We start from the raw sequence: 21,903 nt of genomic DNA, 5'->3' as shown, positions 1-21,903 counted from the left end.
ATACTGTATAGGTCTGCGACCTGAAAGAACTGTCATGTTGATGTGATAGAACATGTCTAAAAAAATGTTAATAAAGAAACATCTGATTTAAAAAAAAGAAAAGGTTTATGGTCTTATGAAGTAACAGTTCTGTAGCACCATGTCTTAGAACTCTTACCATTACCCTTGTCAATGGTGACAATGTCCCCATCGTCAGTGCAGATAGTGTCAGATAATGTAGGGACACAGCTTATAAGGAAAGGTAACACTAAGGTGTCAGTATATTAATATTTCCAGGAGGAATAACAGAGGAAAGACACAATACAGAAATATTTAAAGTGACCCACCGCTTTAAGACACGATAATCCCATTACTTGGGGAATAGACAGAACACATACATGGTTCCCTTCTTTTCAAGCACAGATCTGCCCATTGCCAGGTCTCTCTTCTGCCATCCAAGATGGCTGTGCCTTTGTAGTGCAAGACACTTCCGGCTAGGAGAGCTCTGCTCTCCGATTGCCGGCTCGCGTAAGCAGCACTGGTCAATCCGAGAGCAGCACTGGACAATCCAAAGGCAGGCGTACACATCTTGGACTGCCAATCAGGTAGTCTTAGAAATGGCGTGGCCATCTGAGGTGGTAGGATTGGCAGGTATGCTGCTGAAAAGATGCAAAAGAGGGTACAATAGGGTAAGTCTTCTGCTCATTCCCTAGTTAAGATGCATTCACACGACCAAGTGTTTTACGGTCTCCGCAAACTGCGGATCCACAAAACTTGGATACCGGCACCCCGCATCACTGTGTGGACCCATTGGCTTCAATGGGTGAAGTATAGGACATTTTCTATTTTTTAAGGCATGGCCGGATGCATGCAGAAGAACATGGAAGTCCTTCTGTGTGCTTCTGCATCCATGCTGCTGCTTCACAACAGATAGAACATATCCTATACTTTACTCCTACATGCGGACCCATTGAAGTCACTCGCAGAACACTTAGGGTCATGTGAATACCCCCTGAACCAGAAAGTTGCCTTTAGAATTACAGTTGTGTTCAAAATAATAGCAGTCAAGCATCACTGACCTGATCAATCACTGTTTTTGGTAGAAATGATATTTCTACATGGCAAATAATTTACTAGCAGGTGAAGTAGAGTAATAGAAATCCAACAGACCCAACAGTCATGACATGCATGCTGCTGATTCTGTGTAATTCAATCACTTATTGAAAGGGGCATGTTCAAAATAATAGCAGTGTGGAGTTAAATTAGTGAGGTCATTCATTCTTTGAAAAACAGGTGACAATTATTGCCCTTATTTAAGGAAGGAAGGCAGCACATGTTGTACATGCTGGTTACAGTGCATTTCTCTCTGAAATTCTGAAGAATATGGGTCGTTCCAGACATTGTTCAGAAGAACAGCGTACCTTGATTAAAAAGTTGATTGGAGAGGGGAAAACATATAAAGAAGTGCAAAAAATGATAGGCTGCTCATCTAAAATGATCGCAAATGTTTTAAAATGGCAACCAAAACCTGAAAGACGTGGAAGAAAGTGAAAAACTACCATTCATATGGATAGAAGGATAGCCAAAATGGCAAGGACTCAGCCAACAATCAGCTGCAGGAAGATCAAAGAAGGTCTAAAGTTACCTGTGAGTACTGTTACAATTAGGAGACGCCTATGTGAAGCCAAGATATCTGCAAGAAGCCCCCGCAAAGTCCCACTGCTGAAAAAAAAAAGACATGTGCTGAAGAGGTTACAATTTACCAAAGAGCACATTGACGGCCTAAAGAGAAATGGCGCAACATTTTGTGGACTGATAAAAGTAAGATTGTTCTTTTTCGGTCCAGTGGCCGGAGACAGTTTCAGACGACCCCCAAACACTGAATTCAAGCCACAGTACACTGTGAAGCATGGTGGACAAGCATCATGATATGGGGATGTTTCTCATACTACGGGGTTGGGCCTATTTATCGCATACCAGAGATCATGGATCAGTCTGAATACATCAGAATACTTGGAGGTCATGCTGCCTTATGCTGAAGAGGAAATGCCCTTGAAATGGGTGTTCCAACAAGACAACGACCCCAAACACACCAGTAAACGTGCAACATCTTGGTTCCAGACCAACAAGATTGACATTATGGAGCGGCCAGCCCAATCCCCGGATCTTAATCCAATAGAGAACTTGTGGGGTGACATCAAAAATGCAGTTTCTGAGGCAAAACCAAGAAATAGAGAAGAACTGTGTGATGTAGTCCAATCATCCTGGGCTGGAATACCTGGTCACAGGGGCCAGAAGTCGGGTGACTCCGATGCAACACAGGATGTCCAGCAGTTCTCAGAAACAGCGGTTATACAACTAAGTATTAGTGGAGTGACTCAAAGGAAAGCAGCTATTGTTTTAAACAGTCTAATATTCACTTTTCTTCATTTCTTTTTAACTGAACAACACAAATTTGATATATTTTTCTTCATGTTTTGATTTGGAATAGAATGTGTAGTGTTCCCAATGCATTTGTGTGTATGGAAATAAAAGCTATTAGAAGGATTTTGAGCTTTATTCACTTTTTTAAACACACTGCTATTATTTTGAACACTATGTCACAGGAAAACAGACATGTCAGGAGTGTTTCTTGTTTCTCACAGACCATTATAAAGGTTGTGCTAGTGCGAATTCTGCATTTTTACCCCTCTGTAACCTCAGCCTTATAAGGTGGTCTGCAGTACCTGTTAAATGTATTTTTTCCTGTTTTAGAGTTGTTTGCCCTACAAATGATGTCTGCACTCGCAGTACGATGCTGTGTGTTGATCTTTTACATCGGGTGTGCACAGCAGCAGTCACTTACTGCAAGGACGCACTGGAAAGCCACCTACATGTCATTGTGGGAAGCCTGATCCCTCTGGCAAACTGTCAGGCTGAAATTCAAGAACAGGTAAACTTTGTTCTGTTTTTTTTTTTTTTTAATGCATGTAATAAATTATATTGGTACTTACCTCACATTGTGTTATTTCTAGCATCCAGTCCTTCCCCAGAGAGGGGTGTTTGCACTACATCACATTTTTATGCAGGGTTGTACCTGTATAAGGGTTAGTGAAATTATGGAGGTGTTTAAAGGGGCTCTCCGGGAATTAAGAAAATGAAAATACTTATTAGTTTAATGGCTCGTTTTGTCTAGGGAGCAATCATTAAGAGAAATAAATGCCCGCCGTCCACACAGAACCTGTCCTAATCAAACGAGAATGAGTTACTTCACAACACTGAGCTAAAGAGCTGCCTCATCTTCCTCTCTGCTCTACCGTCGTGGATTATGATCCTGAATGCAGGTGATAAGATCTTTAGCTGAATCTCTGTAGGAATTACAGAGCGGACGGACAGCACAGTCTGTGGTAATGTGGGGCTCTGGTAATGGTGACGGCAGACAAGTGCTGCTGCTCATTATCCACATCCCCACCTCCTCTCTGTACTTCATGTCTACTCATGAACTCCATTCCTACAGAGATTCAGCTGAAGATCCTTATCAGCTGTATTAAGGATCATAATCCCTGACGAGCAAGAAAGGAGGATGAGGCAGCTCTTTAGCTCAGTGTTGTGAAGTGACTTGTCCTTCTGTATGACAGGTTAGCAGCTATTTTATTTCTCCTAATGATTGTTCCCTAGACAAAACAAGCCATTATAAATAATGAAAGGTATTTGGGATTATATTTGTAATTTAGTAATATATTTAAGTATTTTCAGAAATTGTATTTTCTTAATTCCTGGAGAACCGATTTAATATTTAATATTTCTGAAGGAGTTAACAGTAATATCAGTGGTGGTCCCGTATGGTTATAAACATGTCAGTTTTTAGTGTGTAGCCCATGGTCCTGACATGGTACCCCACTTCATGAAGCAGGAATGCAGGAAGACACTGAACAGTTCATAGAAGCAGAGCTTTCTTCGGCTGGAGCAAACATAATGGTTGCAGACAGTGGCACTTATCTTGGTGGTTACAGTCACAGTTAGACATGCAGTTTGCTGATTACGTCTCTGAGGGGGACACAGTGTTCTGGTACAATCTTGACATAACAACTAACTGTTCAAGGTGACTCGGTGCCTCCGTGGCTTGGCACCCTCTCAGTCTTTGGTCACAGTCAGAGGCAGGGGTGGCATACCTTACACCCACACCCACTACAGGAACTTGCTTGAAGTGGTCAGAAAATGTATTCAAATTACACAGGGCCTTCTTATCCTGTCGTGAAGCACTCTACCTGGCAGACCCATGCAACACAGCATTCTTGCTGCAGACCACTTTCAGCGTCTCGATCCTAAACCACTCAGCAGGATTGTCAGGGACTCTCTACAGTGGTGAACGCAGGCATTGTTCATCTCCTCACCACAGTTCCCCTTTGGTTGACAGTGCTGCAGTTACCGTCCACAACACAATGTTTAGTGCCAACGTCCGAACAACTCCCAATTGTAGAGGTTTGGGATGATGGACCGCACCGATCGATATTACAATCCTGGACAACCCCTTAAATAGGACTTTTCACCACTTCTGACCTGCCTATTTTAATAGCTTCATGTGTTCCCCATGTAATAATTCTGGAGCATCTATTCTTATGGCTCTATGTTGTGCTGTTCCTTTATTATTTGCACTATAAGTTATGGATGAATTGCCAGCAGTCTGCAGTAATGGTACAGAGGGGAGGTAACCAGTTGGGGTTGGGGGGGGGGGGGTGTACCTGCACAGTCTGACTCTATCCAATCAGTGCTACCATGTTCAGACTGTGCAGGTACACCCCCCCCCCCCCCCCAACTGGTTACCTCCCCTCTGTGCCCTTACTGCAGACTGCTGGCAATTCAGTCATAACTTCTAGTAGAAATAATAAAGGAATGGCACAACATAGAGCCACAAGAATAGATGTTCCAGAATTGTTATTACATGGGGGATGCATGAAGCTATTAAACAGGAATATCCGGAGTGGTGAAAGGTCCTCTTTAAACAACAGTGCTCTCTCAGATGACTCATTTAGTGTATCATTTGCCAACTGCATATTCCTTTTGCTTTTGGGTTTCCTCAGGTTTCAGTCCTTGGTCCTGTTCTTTTTTCTGTACACATTATGCAGATTTGGGGTGTCATTTGCTAACAGATATATGTCCCTTTTGGCGTATATCTGTCGCAGATTGCAGCGCAAAGCTTATTTGCATCGCAGTCTGCGACTTTTCCCCGCTCACACCAGGTCTAAAAAAGGGGGTGGGAAGGTGGTGGGCAGGAAAGCCCATCTCGTTTATCATTTTTTACGCCTGTTTTAGGCATAGAAAATAATCCAAATCTATACCAGCAAGGGAGCTGATGTAGATTTAGACCGGCGGTGGATGTGCCTAAGTTATGTAGAGGCCGGCGCCTCTACATAACTTGGGCGCATCCATTGCCAGTGCAAAAGGTATTAAGACCAGCGTCTAAAAGGCCGGTCTTAATAAATAACCCCCTTGGTTTTCAGTAGCACTTCTATGCTGGCGACACCTGACTATATACCTCACCCCGTGATATAACCCCTGCACTACTGATTGTTATCATGCCATCTGATTGATTGATTATTATGCCGTCTCACCTATGATTGTTATAATGCCGTCTTGCCTTTCAACAACTGACCTTATGTTTTCTCCATCTACTAATCTACCTAAGGGTGCATTCACACAACATTTTAAAATGGACATTAAAAATTGATAAACTGTCATTTTTTTATGGTCATTTTGCATCAAAGTGTTCATCCATGTGTACATTTTTATGGGCCGTTTTGCATCCTTTAAAAAACTGATTAATTGTATGTGCCTTTATTAAAATCCCAGCCCCTGCAGGGCCCTCAGCATACATAATGCCCCCATTGTTCCACCAAGATATCTAGTGCCCCCCAGTGTAAAGAATGCCCCCCAGTATAAATAATGGTCCGCCCAGGGCCCTTAGCGTATATAATTTACCTCCGTTGTGCCCTCATTAATTTTAGTACCAAAGTGCTGCAGAATTTTTTTGGAAGCAAATGAGCCTCTAGGAGCAAAGGGGGCATTTTCATTACTCCTAGAGGCTCTGCTCTCTCTGCAACTGCCGTGCCCTCTCCATTTTGATTGACAGGGCCAGTCAGTGAAAACGTCATAATGCATAATGCCTGGCCCTGTCAATCAATGCACAGGGGGCATGGAGGTTGCAGAGAGGGAGCAGAGCCTCTAGGTGTAACTGAACAACATGTTTTTTTCCCTCATCTCTCGCCTTTAGGTGTGCGAGTTGCTGACCTTTTTGGTAATTGAAAGCCAGGATAATGAAAATCTCTACCACATGATTAAACTTCTGGACCCCTTCCCTGACCACCCTCTGTTCAGGAACCTGCGGCAGACCCATCAGAAAATCAAATACAGCAAAGGAACTTTCTCACTGATTGAGGTATTATTAGCAATGCAATGGAGAACGTCAACACTTTCCCTAACAAGGATATATCTCATACGTCCTTGCAGGGTGGCAATTCAGTAGCCAAGGATGTACCTTAAAAGTCCTTGCTACTGATGGCTGGATCTCAGGCTGTGTAACAATCTCAAAATCAAGGCAATAGCCACATTAAATTGTGAGTCAGAGCCTGAGAAAGTAGTCTCAGTGAAAGCTGCATATATCTGCACCTTTCATTCCCGACTCGATTTTTTTTTTTTTATAATTGTATGTTTATTATGGTATATAAAACAAAAGAACGTTAATACACTTTTACAATAGCATAGTGCACAGAAGTTCCAGGAAGGGGCAATACACAAAATACATCACATGCATATTGGATGAGCATATGTAACACTTGACAGTATTCAGTGATGAAGCATTGAAGACCATACAAAAATAAAGCGTTAAATCTATCCAACTGAGACTACATTCATCTGTAACTAGTCTGGAAAGGAGAAAAAGAAAAGAAAACAAAAACTGCTGTGCAATATATCTGAAACAAATAGCCAACAGACATGACAAATGACATGAACAAAGACAGAGAGGGGAGGGAGGGGGGGGTAAAAGGAAACAATCCTTTCCCCATGAATCTTCAAGGTTGCCTATTGGCCCAATAAGTGTCCCATATGGCGTTGTCCCATTTTGTCCTGATACATAGCAGTGGAATACTCCATTGTTCGGACCTCCATTACCCTGGCATACAAATCAGAGACCTGTGGTGGGTCGGGGCTTTTCCACGATCGGGAGACTAGACAACGAGCTGCTGTTAGTATCAGTAGCAGCAGCTTGAGTGCATGCTTTTTGACTTGTTTGGGGACCACATTAAGCAGGAAGGACAGAGGTTCCGGTCGGATTTCGGTACCAAAAACGTCGATCAGGAGAGCGCCTACTTCAGTCCAGTAAGGGCCTATCTTGGGACAATCCCAGAAAATGTGAGGCAATGTACCCCTATGTAAGCCACATCTCCAACAATCACCCGGAACTACTGGATTCATTCTATGGAGGAGGTCAGGAGTGTGATACCAGTACATTAAGATTTTATATTGGTTCTCCTTATGAAGTAACGACACAGATGAGGTGCCAGAGTGAGTCTGGCAAGGCCCTCCCCAAGTACTCCGACTCGATTTTAAGTGCTCTAACACTGTCTTGGTCTTGTTTTAAATCTGAGATTGTAAGCTTTAAATCAAGACCTGGCATGAGTCTCTAGCTGTTACATATCCCAAGATATGCCAGCAGAAAACATTCCACCTCATTTAACCAGCCTAGATGTGAGCCAGCCAAGGAGGAGATTGGGCAATGGGAATGTGCTGACAGGCTGCACATAGCTTGTCTCTCCCCAGGGAAATGGTAACATGGACTTCTGTGCATGTTATCACAGAGCAATCAAAAGGCATACCTGCTGCCTAATTGCCTTTGTTACTGGCGAAGACCCCATGCTTGGCAATCATCTGGTTTCCAGGTAAGACTTCCTTTTGAGATAAGGTTCTACAGTTGGAAAATTCCCTTCAATGTAAGATTGAATTCTCCATGCATTAAGAGTTGAGATGTTTGAGATGTTAAGATTTTAGACTTAAAGGGGTTTTCCCATGACTAATGTAAAAAAAGAAAATCAGACATCATATAGTAGATGACAGTCTTTTTCTAAAAAAGCTAGAACCAACCCTGTACATCACATGGATACAAAGATCTCCCCATTCATTGCTCTGCTGGATTCATATCAAGCTGACAGCTCAAGGGGAGTGTCTTTTCTGCTGCAGCCAAAGGGGCGTGTCCATGCTCTCCCTATCACAGCTCAGGGGGTGTGTTCAGCTCTCCCTATCACAGCTCAGGAGGCAGTTGAAGGATGAAACTGAGCATGTGCGGCCTTCTCAGTGAGCAGGTCAAAGAAATAAGAAAAAAAAAAACAGCAGGTGGCGCTATACAGATACATTTTATTGAATAACTCAGTGGCTATGCTACATTTTTAATTGCATGCAATTACAAAAGCATTCTGATCCACGTGCTGGTTTGAAAACTGTAGAATATTTTTCGTGGGAAAATGTTGCTGTTGGCTCAGTATCTAAGGTCTTTTTTTTTTTTTTTCTGTCCAGGAACTAAATCATTTTCTGTCTGTAAGTGTGTGTGATTCACTTCCCTTAACACGACTGGAGGGACTAAATGACCTAAGAAAACAGTTACAACAGCACAAGGATGAAATGAAAGATATTGTGCGTGACTTCCAAGGTATTCTGTGTACATTTTGACTAAAGGAGCATGTGAAATGCAGTCCCTTATAAGTAAGTTAACGTTACCCACTGTAACTGGAGTATTGTTTCCACTTAGGAAATCCTCAGAATAATGTCATTCCAAAACTGGTGATGAATCTTTTAGAGTTGAGCAAGAATGCAGCTGACCTTGAAAATGGGAAAGATGTACTGGGTGAGTAGTAAAAGATGCATGGACCTTGTCTTCTGGTAATCTTGACATAAAGGACACAATATAAAAATAGCTTCCAGCCTAACAATTAAGAAATAAAAGATCAGCATCTGAGATACCCTGCTCTTCAGACTGTTCATAGCACATGTAGTGCTATTGCTTGGTGGAAGCACAATGGACTCAATTCGAAGTCAGTGGGGTCACATGGGTGGACGCATTGTAAGACAGATTCGGCACACGGTTATGGCTTCCGTTGTGAATATAAGCCATGACACAGATGTAATCAGAACCTATGCTGTGCTGCTTAAATAGTCAGTGTACATTCAACAAACTTTGTGTAACTCATTAGTACAAGAGAAACTTTGTAAAGCCTCTTTCTTCACTTATGAGCCAATTCTTCCCCATCTCTACCTTGTGAAGTGATTATTCTCCCTCAGTTCATTGATAAAATCCATCTTCTAAAACAAGATGTATTATTAGTACACTGAGGGATCAGGTTACATGCCCATAGAAGTCTATGAAGAGGGGAGGAGGCGTGAGCTACAGGAGGGAGACAGAGGCACAGACAAACAGAGGCGCTGCTGCAGTTTATGAGGGTGTGTTACAGAGACATAGGGGAACAGGATCGCCTTTTCTGTGTATGTTAGAGGTTGATGCAGCTAGTCTCCTGCCCAAACTAAGTGAAAAGCGACAATTAGCGATAGAGTCTACAGAGGTGCAGAAGGGGTGAAAAATACCAAATGGCCGTAAAGAGTGTTATTTCTTATGTACATGACAGCTTATTCTAAAAAGTCACCTGAAACAACAGATACGTTTTAAAGGCTCCCTTTAAAGCTTTCCCTGGGAAATTTTAATTTTCATCGGTAATTGCACTGCTAGATCTCAACCGTATGGTTCTCTTTATTCCTGCCCTGCCCTAATTCCTAAGATCAGTTTAGGGAAGGAACAGGAACAGTGATACTTTGTGTTGCAAGGATGACTTTGGAGCTTGGACGGGTGAGAAAACTACTCGACCCCAGTTTTAAATTAGTGACTACTTCTCTGCCGCAGAGAGAGTACAGGCATTAATCCCTTCACGTAAACATACTTTATTTAACTCCTTCAGTACTGTAGGACGCAGACATGCTGATGAGGAGGAACATAGAGTTTGTGACCCCCGTACTAGTCATTAGTGGTCACCCAGCAATCTAACGTTTATCACCTATACAGTGGATGAGTCATAAATGTTGTTTAAAGGAAAACCCCTTTCAATAGTTAAAATAGCTGTATGAGAGGTCACTGAAATCTATCCAACGCTTAGCGCTGTAGAGGGGAGCAGAAGTGCCTGCTTCCAAAAAGTGTTGAACTGGGTAAATAAGATCTGTCACCTCTAATGACATGTCTTTTTAGTAACTACTAGCTGAGGACCCGGCGTTGCTCGGGTATTTATTTATTGCAATTTTATATTAAATAACAGTGACTTTCACAATGACCGCCCCTTTAACAGTGACTTTAAAAGGATTCTGTCACCAAGTTTTAGGCTATAGAGATACGGACATGCACGGCTAGATCGCCGCTAGCATGTCCGCAATATACATGTCCTATAGGGCTGTGTGCTTTTATTTTGTTTAAAAAAGGATTTTAGAGATATGTAACTTAGTCTTAAAAGGTGCCCAAGGGGCTGTACGAACCTTCCTGGTGCCACGCCCGCCTGTGAAGTAGCCCAGCACCGCCTATGTCCTCCGAATCTCCTCCTTTCGTCACCGATAGATTGCCGTAATCTCGCGATGTGCGAGCTCGCGCATGCGCGGTGCCGGTATAGTGTTCCTTCCCTGTGCTGGCATCAGCCTCAGGGAATGAACTGCGCATGCGCGAGCTCACGCATCGTGAGATTACGGCAATCTATCGGTAAAGAAAGGAGGAGATTCGAAGGACATAGGTGGTGCTGGGCTCCTTCACATCCGGGCGTGGCACCAGTAAGGTTCGTACAGCCCCTTGGGCACCTTACAAGACTAATTTACATATCTCGAAAATCCTTTTTTAAACAAAATAAAAGCACACAGCCCTATAGGACCGGTATATTGCGGACATGCTAGCGGCGATCTAGCTGTGCATGTCCGTATCTCTATAGCTTAAAACTTGGTGACAAAATCCCTTTAAGTGAAAGGCTGGCAGGCTTGTATTGGCTAATGCAGGTAATTTTTTTGGTAATATCTCGGGAACGGTACGTGCTAGAGAGCCGAGACCCCCACAAGATTTCTTTCCAGGTAGCAAGGGATGTGTATACCAAGTTTCGTTGAAATAGATTTTTGAGTTTTAGCGGAACATACATACATATATACACACGTACGTTCTTTTTATATATATATATATATATATATATATATACATTTGTAATAATCTAATAACAATTCTGGAACATCTATTCTTATGACTATGTTGTGCCATTCCTTTATTATTACTGCTAGAAGTTATGAATCAATTGCTAGGAGACAGGTCCTCTTAAAGGGCATCTGTCAGCAGTTTTGCACCTATGACACTGGCTGACCTGTTACATGTGCACTTGGCAGCTGAAGGCATCTGTGTTGGTCCCATGTTTATATGTTCTCACATTGCTGAGAAAACAAGAAATTTAAATATATGCAAATTAGCCTCTAGGAGCAACGGGGGCGTTGCCGTTACACCTAGAGGCTCAGCTCTCTCTGCAACTGACATGCCCTCTGAACTTTGATTGACAGGGCTATGTGTGATAACATTTTCACTGCCTGGCCCTGTTGATCAAAGTGGAGCAGGTGCGACAGTTGCAGAGAGCGCAGAGCCTCTAGGTGTAATGGCAACACCCTCGTTGCTCCTAGAGGCTCATTTGCATATATTAAAACTTAATTTTTCTCAGCAATGCGGGCACATATGAACATGGGACCAACGCGGATGCCTTCAGCTGCCAAGCGCACATGTTACAGGTCAGCCAGCTTCATAGGTACAAAACTGCTGACAGATAAGCCTGCACATTTCAGAGGCTCTCAATACCACAAATAAAATACAGAGAGGACTCCTGAAGTTCCAAAAGTTTTATAAGCCAAAATTTACTTCTTTTAATTATTCTCTGTGCAGTGTGATAAGCTGGTCCCGTTCACATTACTGATTCTTCCCCATCTGTTAATAACCACTTTTGACTTCATGGATCATTGAGTCTCTATCACTTCACTATTCCATAAGGTCTCCTTAAACTCCATTACAATTCATGAAGTTGTGACTGTCTGCCGTTTCCACGTTATTGTTTGCAGAAGCCGTGGGGAGCTGCTTAGGAGAATTGGGGCCGATTGACTTCTGCACCATAGCGCTGCAGCAGAGGAAGGAGCTGCTCTATGGCAAAGCTGGGGAGTTTTTTGAAGACGAGGAGCTTCAGTGTGTACTCGTTCTTCTGACATTAATAAATAATGCCCTGACGGATCAATGGTGCGTATTGAATGCCGAATCTCCCCTCAGTCTTGTGGTGTCATGATAATTGAGAGCTTTGCACAGTTACATCTGTATTATAGTGACAGCTATACACCCACACTTTGGTAAATTATGATTGGTATGGTTCCAGCCTCTGGGACGTCTCTCCGTTTAATGCCCTGTACACTGGTGCACTCATCCACACTATACAGGAGACTGTCAGATGGCTCCAATCACCAATGAGCGGGTGGACGGGACCACCACTGTGCAGGATAGCAATGTGAAGCAGCACAGTAGGGCTTAAAGGGGCTGTCTCACTTTATAGGTGGCATATTGCTAGGATATGTGTCAGATAGGTGCAGGTCCCACCTCTGGGACCCGCTCCTATCTCCACAGCCACCGTGCATTCATTTCTAAGGGAGTTCCCAAAATAGCCAAGTTCTGGCTCAGCTATGTCCTTAATTCCCAGTAAAGATGAATGGAGCGGTGGTTGCACTGAGCAGTGCACTCTCCATTCATTTCTATGGGACTTCTGAAAATAGCCGGGTGTGCGGTGTACAGTAGCTTCTATAGAAATTAATACAGAGCATGCTGCACGTGCGTGGCGCACTCTCCTTCACTTTTGGGGTCCCATATCTATATGACAGACACTGCCATATCACTGGAATATGCCATCAATGGGATGATGAAACCCCTTTAAAGGGGGTTTCCAGGACTAGAATAAGGGTGGCTTAAAGGGGTCCTCTGGGCATTTCAGATAATCTGTATCTGGTACTGACCTGTGGAAAGAAGACCTTTTAGATAGTACTTACCTGTCTATCGCTTCTCCAATGACACCGTGCCTGCTGCGCTTGCACTGGCTGCAGCGTCTTCCACTTGGGTCCGGACCGGATATGGACGCTTTTTTTCCCCTGTTCAGCCACATTTACTACCATGCAGCTGAACAGGAAAAGAAGCGGCCACATCCTGGTTGGGACCAGCACATAAGAGGCCACAGCCTATGCGAGTGCAGCAGGAATGGCATCGGCGGAGCTAGGGATTATCTGAACTGCCCAGAGGACCCCTTTAAAGATTAATGGGGTTTGCTGATTATAGGTGCTGTGGAGCATCCCACATTGTTACCCAAGCACAGGTCCATACTTTTGGTAGTGGCTCTGCCTGGTATTTCAGCTGTCTGCAGCCCAATATCAGCGCTTACAGAAGTATTTTGTCTGCCAATCTCTCAGCAAAATGCTGGTACTCAAACCAGAACTTGACACATCCTATTGTAGTGAATGGGACCCGGCAGGTGCGGTGTCTGGCATATACCGGATCCAGAGATTCCTGTATTCTGTTACCATGCCAGAACAGAATACCGGTATTTAGGCGCAAGTGTGCGCCTAGCCTAAGGCTGCAACTTCATTCTGAGGATATTTGTGGGTGCCAGAAAATTACTTTATCGCTTTTAATGTTGGGACGTAGAATAGACTGACAATCTAATCTTGTGAGTAATGCGGACGTTCACTGTTTACCCAGTTTGATTCTGTTGTTTCCCAAAGATAAGCGGCATCAGGTGTGTTCTGTTGCAACACGTGTGCCTATGTATAGCGCCAGGACTGGTAGCACCGTGACCAACTTGTATTAGCATTGACTTATGGTTTTAAGTAAAACAGTTTATTTGCATGTGCTTATGTGTTTTCTTCAGCATCCATGTACGATCAGCCACTGCCACATGTTTGAAGAATATTCTGACTACAAAAACTGGTTGTCAGTTTTGGGAGTCGTACAAGGACTGTGGAGATCCCATGCTTGTCTACCTGCAGCCATTCCGTACTCCAAAAAAGAAGGTGAGTGAAATACAGCTGCACCCAGTGTTTCCATTTTACTTTAAGGGTTTATGCCATGAGAAATGTAAATCAGTAAATCATATAGTACATGTACATCTTTTTCTAACGAAACTAGAACCAGCCCTGTACCTCACATGGGTCCAGAGATCTCCACATGCATTGTTGGAACTGCTCTGCTAAATTTATATGAAGCTGGCGTTTTTTTCTGCAGCAGCTCTTTCCCTATCACAACTTTGACGGCAGTTAAAGGATGGAACTGAGCATGTGTGTCCACCTCAGCGAGGTGGACAGAGAAATAGAAAAAGGACAAACAGCAGGTGGCGCTATGCTGATACATATTATTAAATAACTCAGTGGCTATACTGAATTTTTAATGACATGCAATTACAAAAGTATTTAGATGCTGGTTCAAAAACTGCAGAATATTTTTTTGGAACGACCCCTTTAAACAGAACGTGTCATCTCTGTTATGCTGACCTCACTGAGGGCTGCATAAAGTACTGACAGACATGCTGATTTCAGGGGTCAGTCGTTTTGGAGAACTTATTCTTTAGTCCTTACTGTGTGCTGCCAGAGAAAAGTCACACTTACTCATAAGTTGCTACGCCGCTCTCCCACCCACTGCTGATTGACAGTTTCCTCGAGTGGCAGCTCATGAATAAGCTCTTCCCACCTTCCCTGATTGACAGTTTCCTCCCTAGGAGAAAATTATCTGAGCATAAAACTGGTGATATTTGAGCAGCATAAACTGGTGACAGAGACCCCGACCAAAACGCTAGTCTACTTACTTGAATTGACCCAGTCATCTTGCTAATGAGTATTGAGCAGTTGAGTCTGCTCAATTCAGTGCCTGATCTCCTGCCTCTCCCCTCCGCTGATTGACAGCTTTCTCCCTATAGCAATCGGGGACCATGGGGCGAGCCGGGAGCTCATGAATATGAGGACTCCCAAGCTCATGCTCTTTATTGAGCAGACCCCAGCTCTTGGCTGGTTCTGGAACTGCTCCATATTGAATTTTTTTTAAAAACCGGGCCAGTTCAAAAAAGTAACCCAGCTTTGCACTTAGGGGCGTCTGTTCAAAAGTTTCTGGTGACAGATTCCCTTGACACTGAAAAAGTAATTGACTTTCACTACTTCTGCGGTTTTTAGCACTTTTTGTGCTACGTGTTATCAGCTAAAGGCTGGAGGGTCAGCCACAATGAAAAGGGTGTTCAAAGTAAACACCGCTTTTAGAGTCTACATTCACAAATATAAATTGTGCCTAAAAAAGTGAATAAACTCCTTTTAGATGCAATCTTTGCCATGCGTGTTGTTAAACTGCACATAGAGAATTATTCTCAGACATAAATTTGGCAGTATGCGGTATTGTAACTCATTGGTAATGGGTTCAGTTCTCTTCTCTTTTAGGTCCTTCAGGTAGAAGATATGGATATCACAGGTGGTCCATCTGACAATTTGGATGATCACACTTTGTGGATACCCCAAAATGGCAACCATGAGAACTGGATAAAGAGCTTGACCTGTGCCTTACTTGAAAGTGGTGGAGTGAGAAGTGAGGTTCTACTCTTAATAAAACCGATGTGTGAGGTGAGTTGCTGTGCACTTCTCTCACTGTTCACATAATCACACTGTTCACAAATGCACTGAAATGGGGAATAGTTTATTATAATTTTTTATATATATTTACCTCCTGTCACCTATCCTGACGTATGTTTTACTATATACTTGCATTCCCTGTAATATAATAATTGTGAAGCATCTTTCCGTAAAACTTTGTTTCTGCCTTTATGGACCCTTTCTTGGTGCACTGTATATCTCATAGAAGAAATAGGTTCTTGGCAATAACCAAAGACAATTACCTCTCCCAACTGGTTCAGGACCCGACTAGAGGGACGGCCATACTGGACTTAGTATGAACCAATAGGCCTGACAGAACAACAGACGTGCAGGTTGGAGGACACACCTGGGAAATAGTGACCATAAAGTAATAACCTTCCAATTGTCATTCAAAAGAGCTTTTCTTCAGGGAGGAACAAAAATACCAAACTTCAAAAAGCTAAATTTTGCCAACTAAGAGAGGCCATAGGCCTAACTAACTGGGACAAAGTCCTCAAAAATAAAAATAGAGCCACAAAATGGGATATTTTTAAAACCACCCTAAAATCAAATTGTGAGAGGTACATACCGTATGGGAATAAAAGGTTAAGGAACAAGAAAAAAACAATGTGGATAAATAGAACTGTAAAGAAAGCAATAAATGACAAAAAGAAAGCATTTAAATCACTAAAATAGGAGGGTCGAGGAAGATTGAAAAACTATAAGGAAAAAAATAGAATATGTAAAAAACTAATAAAAGCAGCCAAACTAAAGACCTTGAGATTAATTGCCAAATAGAGTAAAACATGAATACCTTTGTGCCGGGGCTTTGCCCAGCTGTAGTAGAACCTGCCATATTGTAAATGCAGTTCAATCTGCAGGCCGCATGTGATAGAGCAGGACTTGTAATTTATTGACCCACAACTCTGCTTGTGTTGGCTTTAAAGGGAATCTGTCAGCTCCGAAACATCCCTCAAACTAGAGTAAGCAGTGTATAGTGTAAGTGGTGCGGAGTCTGGTTGTGTCATTTTTACCTTCATACTCATTTGCATTCCGGCGCTGTGCTCCCACAAACCAGCAGTAAAATGCACGAGAGGACTCCTGAGCTCACGCACATAATGGAGAGGACTCAAAGAGAAGTCCTCTCAGTGCATTTTACTGCTGGTTTGTCGTAGCACAGCGTCAGAATGCAGATGAGTATAAAGAGAAAAATGACACAACTAGACTCAGCATCACTTACTGTATGAACCGCTTACTCTAGTTTGGGGGGTGTTGTTGAGCTGACAGATCCCCTTTAAAGGGGTTGTTCACCCCTTGGGACCTTTTCTGCAGACCCTCCAGCATGGCCAGACCTGAGGTGGTAATCATACTTACCTGATCCCCTGGCTTCCGCCACCCCACCCCCACGGCTTTCACAGCAGCTATTGGGTCTCCCAGCGTCAACATCCGGTTTGACACCGTTTATGTGGCCACTTCAGCCTGTGACTGGCCGCAGCGGTGACGTGTCACATGACCCAGTGATCAGATGCATGGATGACATGCCACCATCACCACAGTTGCAGCAACCCCAAGACCTGTGCCAAACTGCTTGTTGACGTGAGGAGATCCAAGAGCTGTGGCGGAGCTAGTACCCAGCAACAGGAATCGGGTAAGTATGCTGCCCACCGCAGGTCCGGCTGTACTGGAGATCTGCCAAAAAAGGGTACAACCCCTTTAAGAATCTACTGGGTGGTCTTTCTCATTGATTGACAGCTATCTATGAATGCACACAAATACAGGAAAAGTTATGTTTTATCAGAAAATAATATGCCAATCTATTCCCTCCTCCTCCAGGGTTATATATGTGCACGTATGTAACGGAGTGTGTTTCTCTGAACTTTGTAGGTCAAAGCAGACTTCTGTCAGGCTATGCTGCCTTATGTTATACATAACATCCTTCTCTCTGATCCCAATAACACATGGAGGGCACTTTTATCAAAGCACATCAAGGGGTTCTTCACATCATGCTGTCGTTCTGCACCAACATCCAGCAGATCCGCCACTCCAGCTAGTTCAGACTCAGGTAAAGTGTATGGGAGTCTTTGATGTTTGCTTTTATAGATACTTTGGCTTTTGTGACAGTAACATTGTTTTATACTCTCTCTGAACATGTTGGGCATTGTGTAGATGGGCTGCCCCCAACCTCTTCTTGCTTGCAGATTTGGCCAGTGCTGTTTTCCTACAAAATCTGAACATTATACCATATGCATTATTCAGATGTGATAGTTATAGGGCACTATAGCAAAACATGGGCCCCAGTTGTCACCTGTGCGCTCCATCAAATGTATTGGGCCTTTATTATAGTTCAGTTTTTAGGTTGAACATTTTGTACTGATTCATTTCATAATATATTATACATTTGTATAAGGAAGCAGTTTTTCAGCCACCACTAGGGGGAGCTCACTGTATACACATTTAAACAGCTAGTATTAAACACAAGTGGCAACCGCGTGCCGTTCCAGTCCAAAAAGAAAGCACTTGTAAATTGTACATTGCAGATTTTACAATAATTAAATAATGAATGAATTAATAATTCCATTTCCAAACCAGAATCAGAAGGGTTTGCCCGTGGAACAGTGAACATTGCTTCCAGAAGAACGATGCTCAGCATTGTGGAGTATTTGAGGAAGAAAAGACGGTAAGAGGATTATTAATTAAACCAGAAAGACACCGCTCCATGTGAAATCTTCAAACTTTATTCAATAATCATCATAAAAATATGGAAATATGAACAGGTTATTATGATTGCTGAAAATCTTATGCGTTTCAAACCTACATAGTCCTTTTTCAGAGCATCTTAGATATTTATGGCATATCGAGATGTGGGTCTCAACCTCTGGGAACCTGCACCTCTCTCCAGAATGGAGATCCCTGTACCCTTTGGTGAGGTGGCCGCTGGCTTCTGCTTCCGCATGGGTGCAGCTCTCTTCATTTGCTTCTGTGGGAGTCACAGAAACAGCTGAGCCCGGGACTACTATGGAAGTGAAAGCAGAGGTGAAACCTACGTTTGTCATCTTCAGGATATGTGCACTTACATTTCTTAATCTAGAAACCAACAAAGATAATAACCTATTAGGACAAGTTAATGAAATCATAAGGCTGGTGACTAAAGCTTGGTGCTTTTTTACATGGCCCAGGAGGTAAGGACTATTGTCCTTGTATCTACTGCTTGTGATGTGGTTCTGGCCCTAAAGCCAAGTTTCAGTAAGGCCTTTTTCAGACTGGCCATAATTTGGGGACATTTTAGGTCCATACTGCAGCTGCAAATCCCAACCTAACCACAGATGTAGTTTTCAAAACTTAAACATCATAGACACCTATCAGACCTTATGCACACAATCTTATTTTTTTTTCCACATCTGAACCAGCGTTTTTTGCAAATTGGGTGCGGAGCCATTCAGTTTCAATAGGGCTGCAAAAAATGCGGACAGCAGACTATCCGTATGTCCACATGTCTGTCCTGCAAAAAAATAGAACAATGTCCTATTCTTGCCTGTTTTGCGGGGAAGAACATACATTTTGACAATGGTCCTGCGGAAGCTGTGGTTGCCGGTATCTGTATTTCTTGCGCATATTCATTGAGGGACACAGGAAACGTGGTATAGCTATGTCCTCTAGGAGGCGTTGACACTAGATAAAGCTGTTAGCTCCTTCCCTGGCAGCTATACCCCCTCCAGCCTGGAGAGAGAGCTTCAGTTTTTTCTAGTGTCAATAGGAGGCAAGACCAGCTCCTGAAGATTTTTTATTTTAGTTTCTTATTTTCCTTCATTTTCAGGTGGGAAACAGTGGCCACCTCGCCTCCCTGTTCTCCCGGGGGAAGCACACCAGCGTTGGTTCGCCACGCTGCCTCCTCCCCCACAAGAAGACAAGGGGACCAGGGCAGCCTCGCTCCCCTGCATCCCGCCAGCAGAAGGGTCACCCATCCAAGCCCCTTTTCCAGCGTCCTGCCACTACGGTGCCAGTAGCTGAAGGGGTGACCCTGCTGAAGAAGAGGAAGGGTGAAGATGGCGGCAGGGAAGAGAAGAGAGGTGAGTACACCGGACTAGGTGAGTATGTTAACCCTCCTTGCCCTCCCTCCCTCTTGGTGGCAATAGTCTTCAGTGTAGCCCAGCACTGAGGCCATTCCCAGCTCTCCTGAGGCCATTCCCAGCTCTCCTGAGGCCATTCCCAGCTCCCCTGAGGCCATTCCCAGCTCCCCTGAGGCCATTCCCAGCTCCCCTGAGGCCATTCCCAGCTCCCCTGGGATGCTGGCCATTCCCAGCTCCCCTGAGGCCATTCCCAGCTCCCCTGAGGCCATTCCCAGCTCCCCTGAGGCCATTCCCAGCTCCCCTGAGGCCATTCCCACCCCTGATGTCATTCCCTTCACGGGACAACGGCACATAGGGGGTTAAGACCGCCGTCCGGAGCGCACATGCAGAGAGGGGAGCGCAGGAGGCTTCCGCTCCCCGACAGTAATTCTTCTCCTCCCTGTGGACTGTGAGCCCTACGGAAGGGAGTTAGCCTGCTAGGCCGCACTTGAGGCACCTACCACATTGCCACCCCTTTCAGGAGCGGACGCCGGGCGCGCCGCTTCGGAAGGGGTTAACTGCCATTCGGTGTTCCAGCAGCGATATATTTGCCCGGCCCGCACTGATGTCTGCCCGGTCTAGGCTGCAAACTTCGTCCCCTGGAGGGGGAAGGGGGGGGGCTCTCTGGCGCGAATTCTTCTCGCCCTACTTCCCCATCTCCATAAACATGCGAGCTCCGCCGCCCGATCCTCAAATGGCCTTAACCCTTTCTGCCCAGCCACCTATTAGGCCTGCATATTTGGGGATCTACTCCTAGTGCAAGTTTTGTAATGTGGAGAAACTTAACCCCTTCCTGCCTCTGGTGCGCTTGAGGCCAGCATCTTAGTTTAAAAAAAAAATAGATGTGCGCCATACGGGTCCCCCTCCTCTGCCTTCACTATCGCAGGACCACCCGGTCTGGTGGTATCACGCTGGGCCTGTGTCATATCGGATAAGGAGGAACTCTCATAGTTCCCAATCCGCCCTCCGGGGCCGTTTGGTTGATATTTCTCCACCTTCGCAGATCCGTGGAGGACAGCTGAAGTATTCCGAATCCGCCCTCTGGGTCGTTTGGTTGATATTTCCACCTGCGCAATTCAGTGAAGGACCTCTGGGATTCCTAATACACCCTCCTGGGTCGTTTGGTTGATAATTCTCCACCAGTGCATTCAATAAAGGACTCCAGACACTCCCAATCCACCCTCTTGGGTCGTTTGGTTGATAATTCTCCACCAGCACATTCAATAAGGGACCTCTGACATTCCCAATACACCCCCTGGTTCGTTTTGTTAATTCCTCACCTGCGCAATCCAGTGGGGGACCGCTGGAGCTTCCCAACCCACCCTCTGGGGTCGTTTGGTTGATAATTCTCTGCCGGCGCAATTCAATTAAGGACCTCTGACATTCCCAATCCACCCATCCGGGTCGTTTGGTTGATAATTCTCCACCTGTGCAATCCACCCTCCAGAGTTGTTTGAGCACCGCCTGCGCGATCCGGTGGACAGACCTCTAGAATTCCCATTCCACCCCCTGGATAGGTTGGTTGATAAGTCCCCACCTGCGCAGTCCGCAACTGCCAGGGGCGAGATTCTTAGGGGTGGACCTACACGCGTGCGAACCACAGCACAATTTTCTCCTCGCAACCCCACCCTTCCTCCCTGGGTAGCGCTCAGACACACCCTCCCTCACAGGAGAGGGTCTGTCCGAGGGGACGGGGGGGGGGATCACTGATTCAGATCCTGATATGAATCCGAAGCAATCTCCCAAGATTGCGTCTACGGTGGCCAGCAGTACTTGTCGCCCTTACTACTTCGGGATGCAGTACTTGTCTTATACATTGCCCCCTGCCAGGTGGACTAACTATAGTAACACTGGTTTCAGTGCCGGACGGATAATTTCCCCCTTCTGTAGGTGGCCGAATTGCATCTCCACTAGGTTCAGTACCTGCCGTATGCATTAGCCTCTTCCTTAGGTGCCGCGATTACATTATCACTGGCTACAATGTGTGCTGTATGCATTAACCCCTTACTTAGGTGCATTAATTGCACTCCCACGGGGTACAGGACTCGCCACATGCACTAGTTCTCGCTGTGGGCATTAACCCACTTCATAGGTGTAATATTTTCCC

General features: G+C 44.5%; 1 protein-coding gene across 1 annotated transcript in view; it reads left to right on the top strand.

Moving 5' to 3' along the window:
- The window catches only part of ATM (ATM serine/threonine kinase), a 207,267-nt gene that overhangs the window by 97,833 nt on the left and 87,531 nt on the right, over positions 1 to 21,903 (top strand). The window contains 9 exon segments of the mRNA XM_044284054.1: positions 2,734 to 2,911; positions 6,230 to 6,394; positions 8,527 to 8,659; positions 8,759 to 8,854; positions 12,115 to 12,286; positions 13,953 to 14,094; positions 15,502 to 15,681; positions 17,575 to 17,752; positions 18,280 to 18,367. Coding sequence (XP_044139989.1) covers positions 2,734 to 2,911; positions 6,230 to 6,394; positions 8,527 to 8,659; positions 8,759 to 8,854; positions 12,115 to 12,286; positions 13,953 to 14,094; positions 15,502 to 15,681; positions 17,575 to 17,752; positions 18,280 to 18,367 — 1,332 coding nt within the window.

The sequence above is a fragment of the Bufo gargarizans genome, chromosome 3 (genome assembly GCF_014858855.1).
Source record: "Bufo gargarizans isolate SCDJY-AF-19 chromosome 3, ASM1485885v1, whole genome shotgun sequence".
Classification (NCBI taxonomy): domain Eukaryota; kingdom Metazoa; phylum Chordata; class Amphibia; order Anura; family Bufonidae; genus Bufo; species Bufo gargarizans.
The sequence above is the reverse complement of the archived record's forward strand: the minus strand, read 5'-3'. Positions and strand labels throughout refer to the sequence as shown.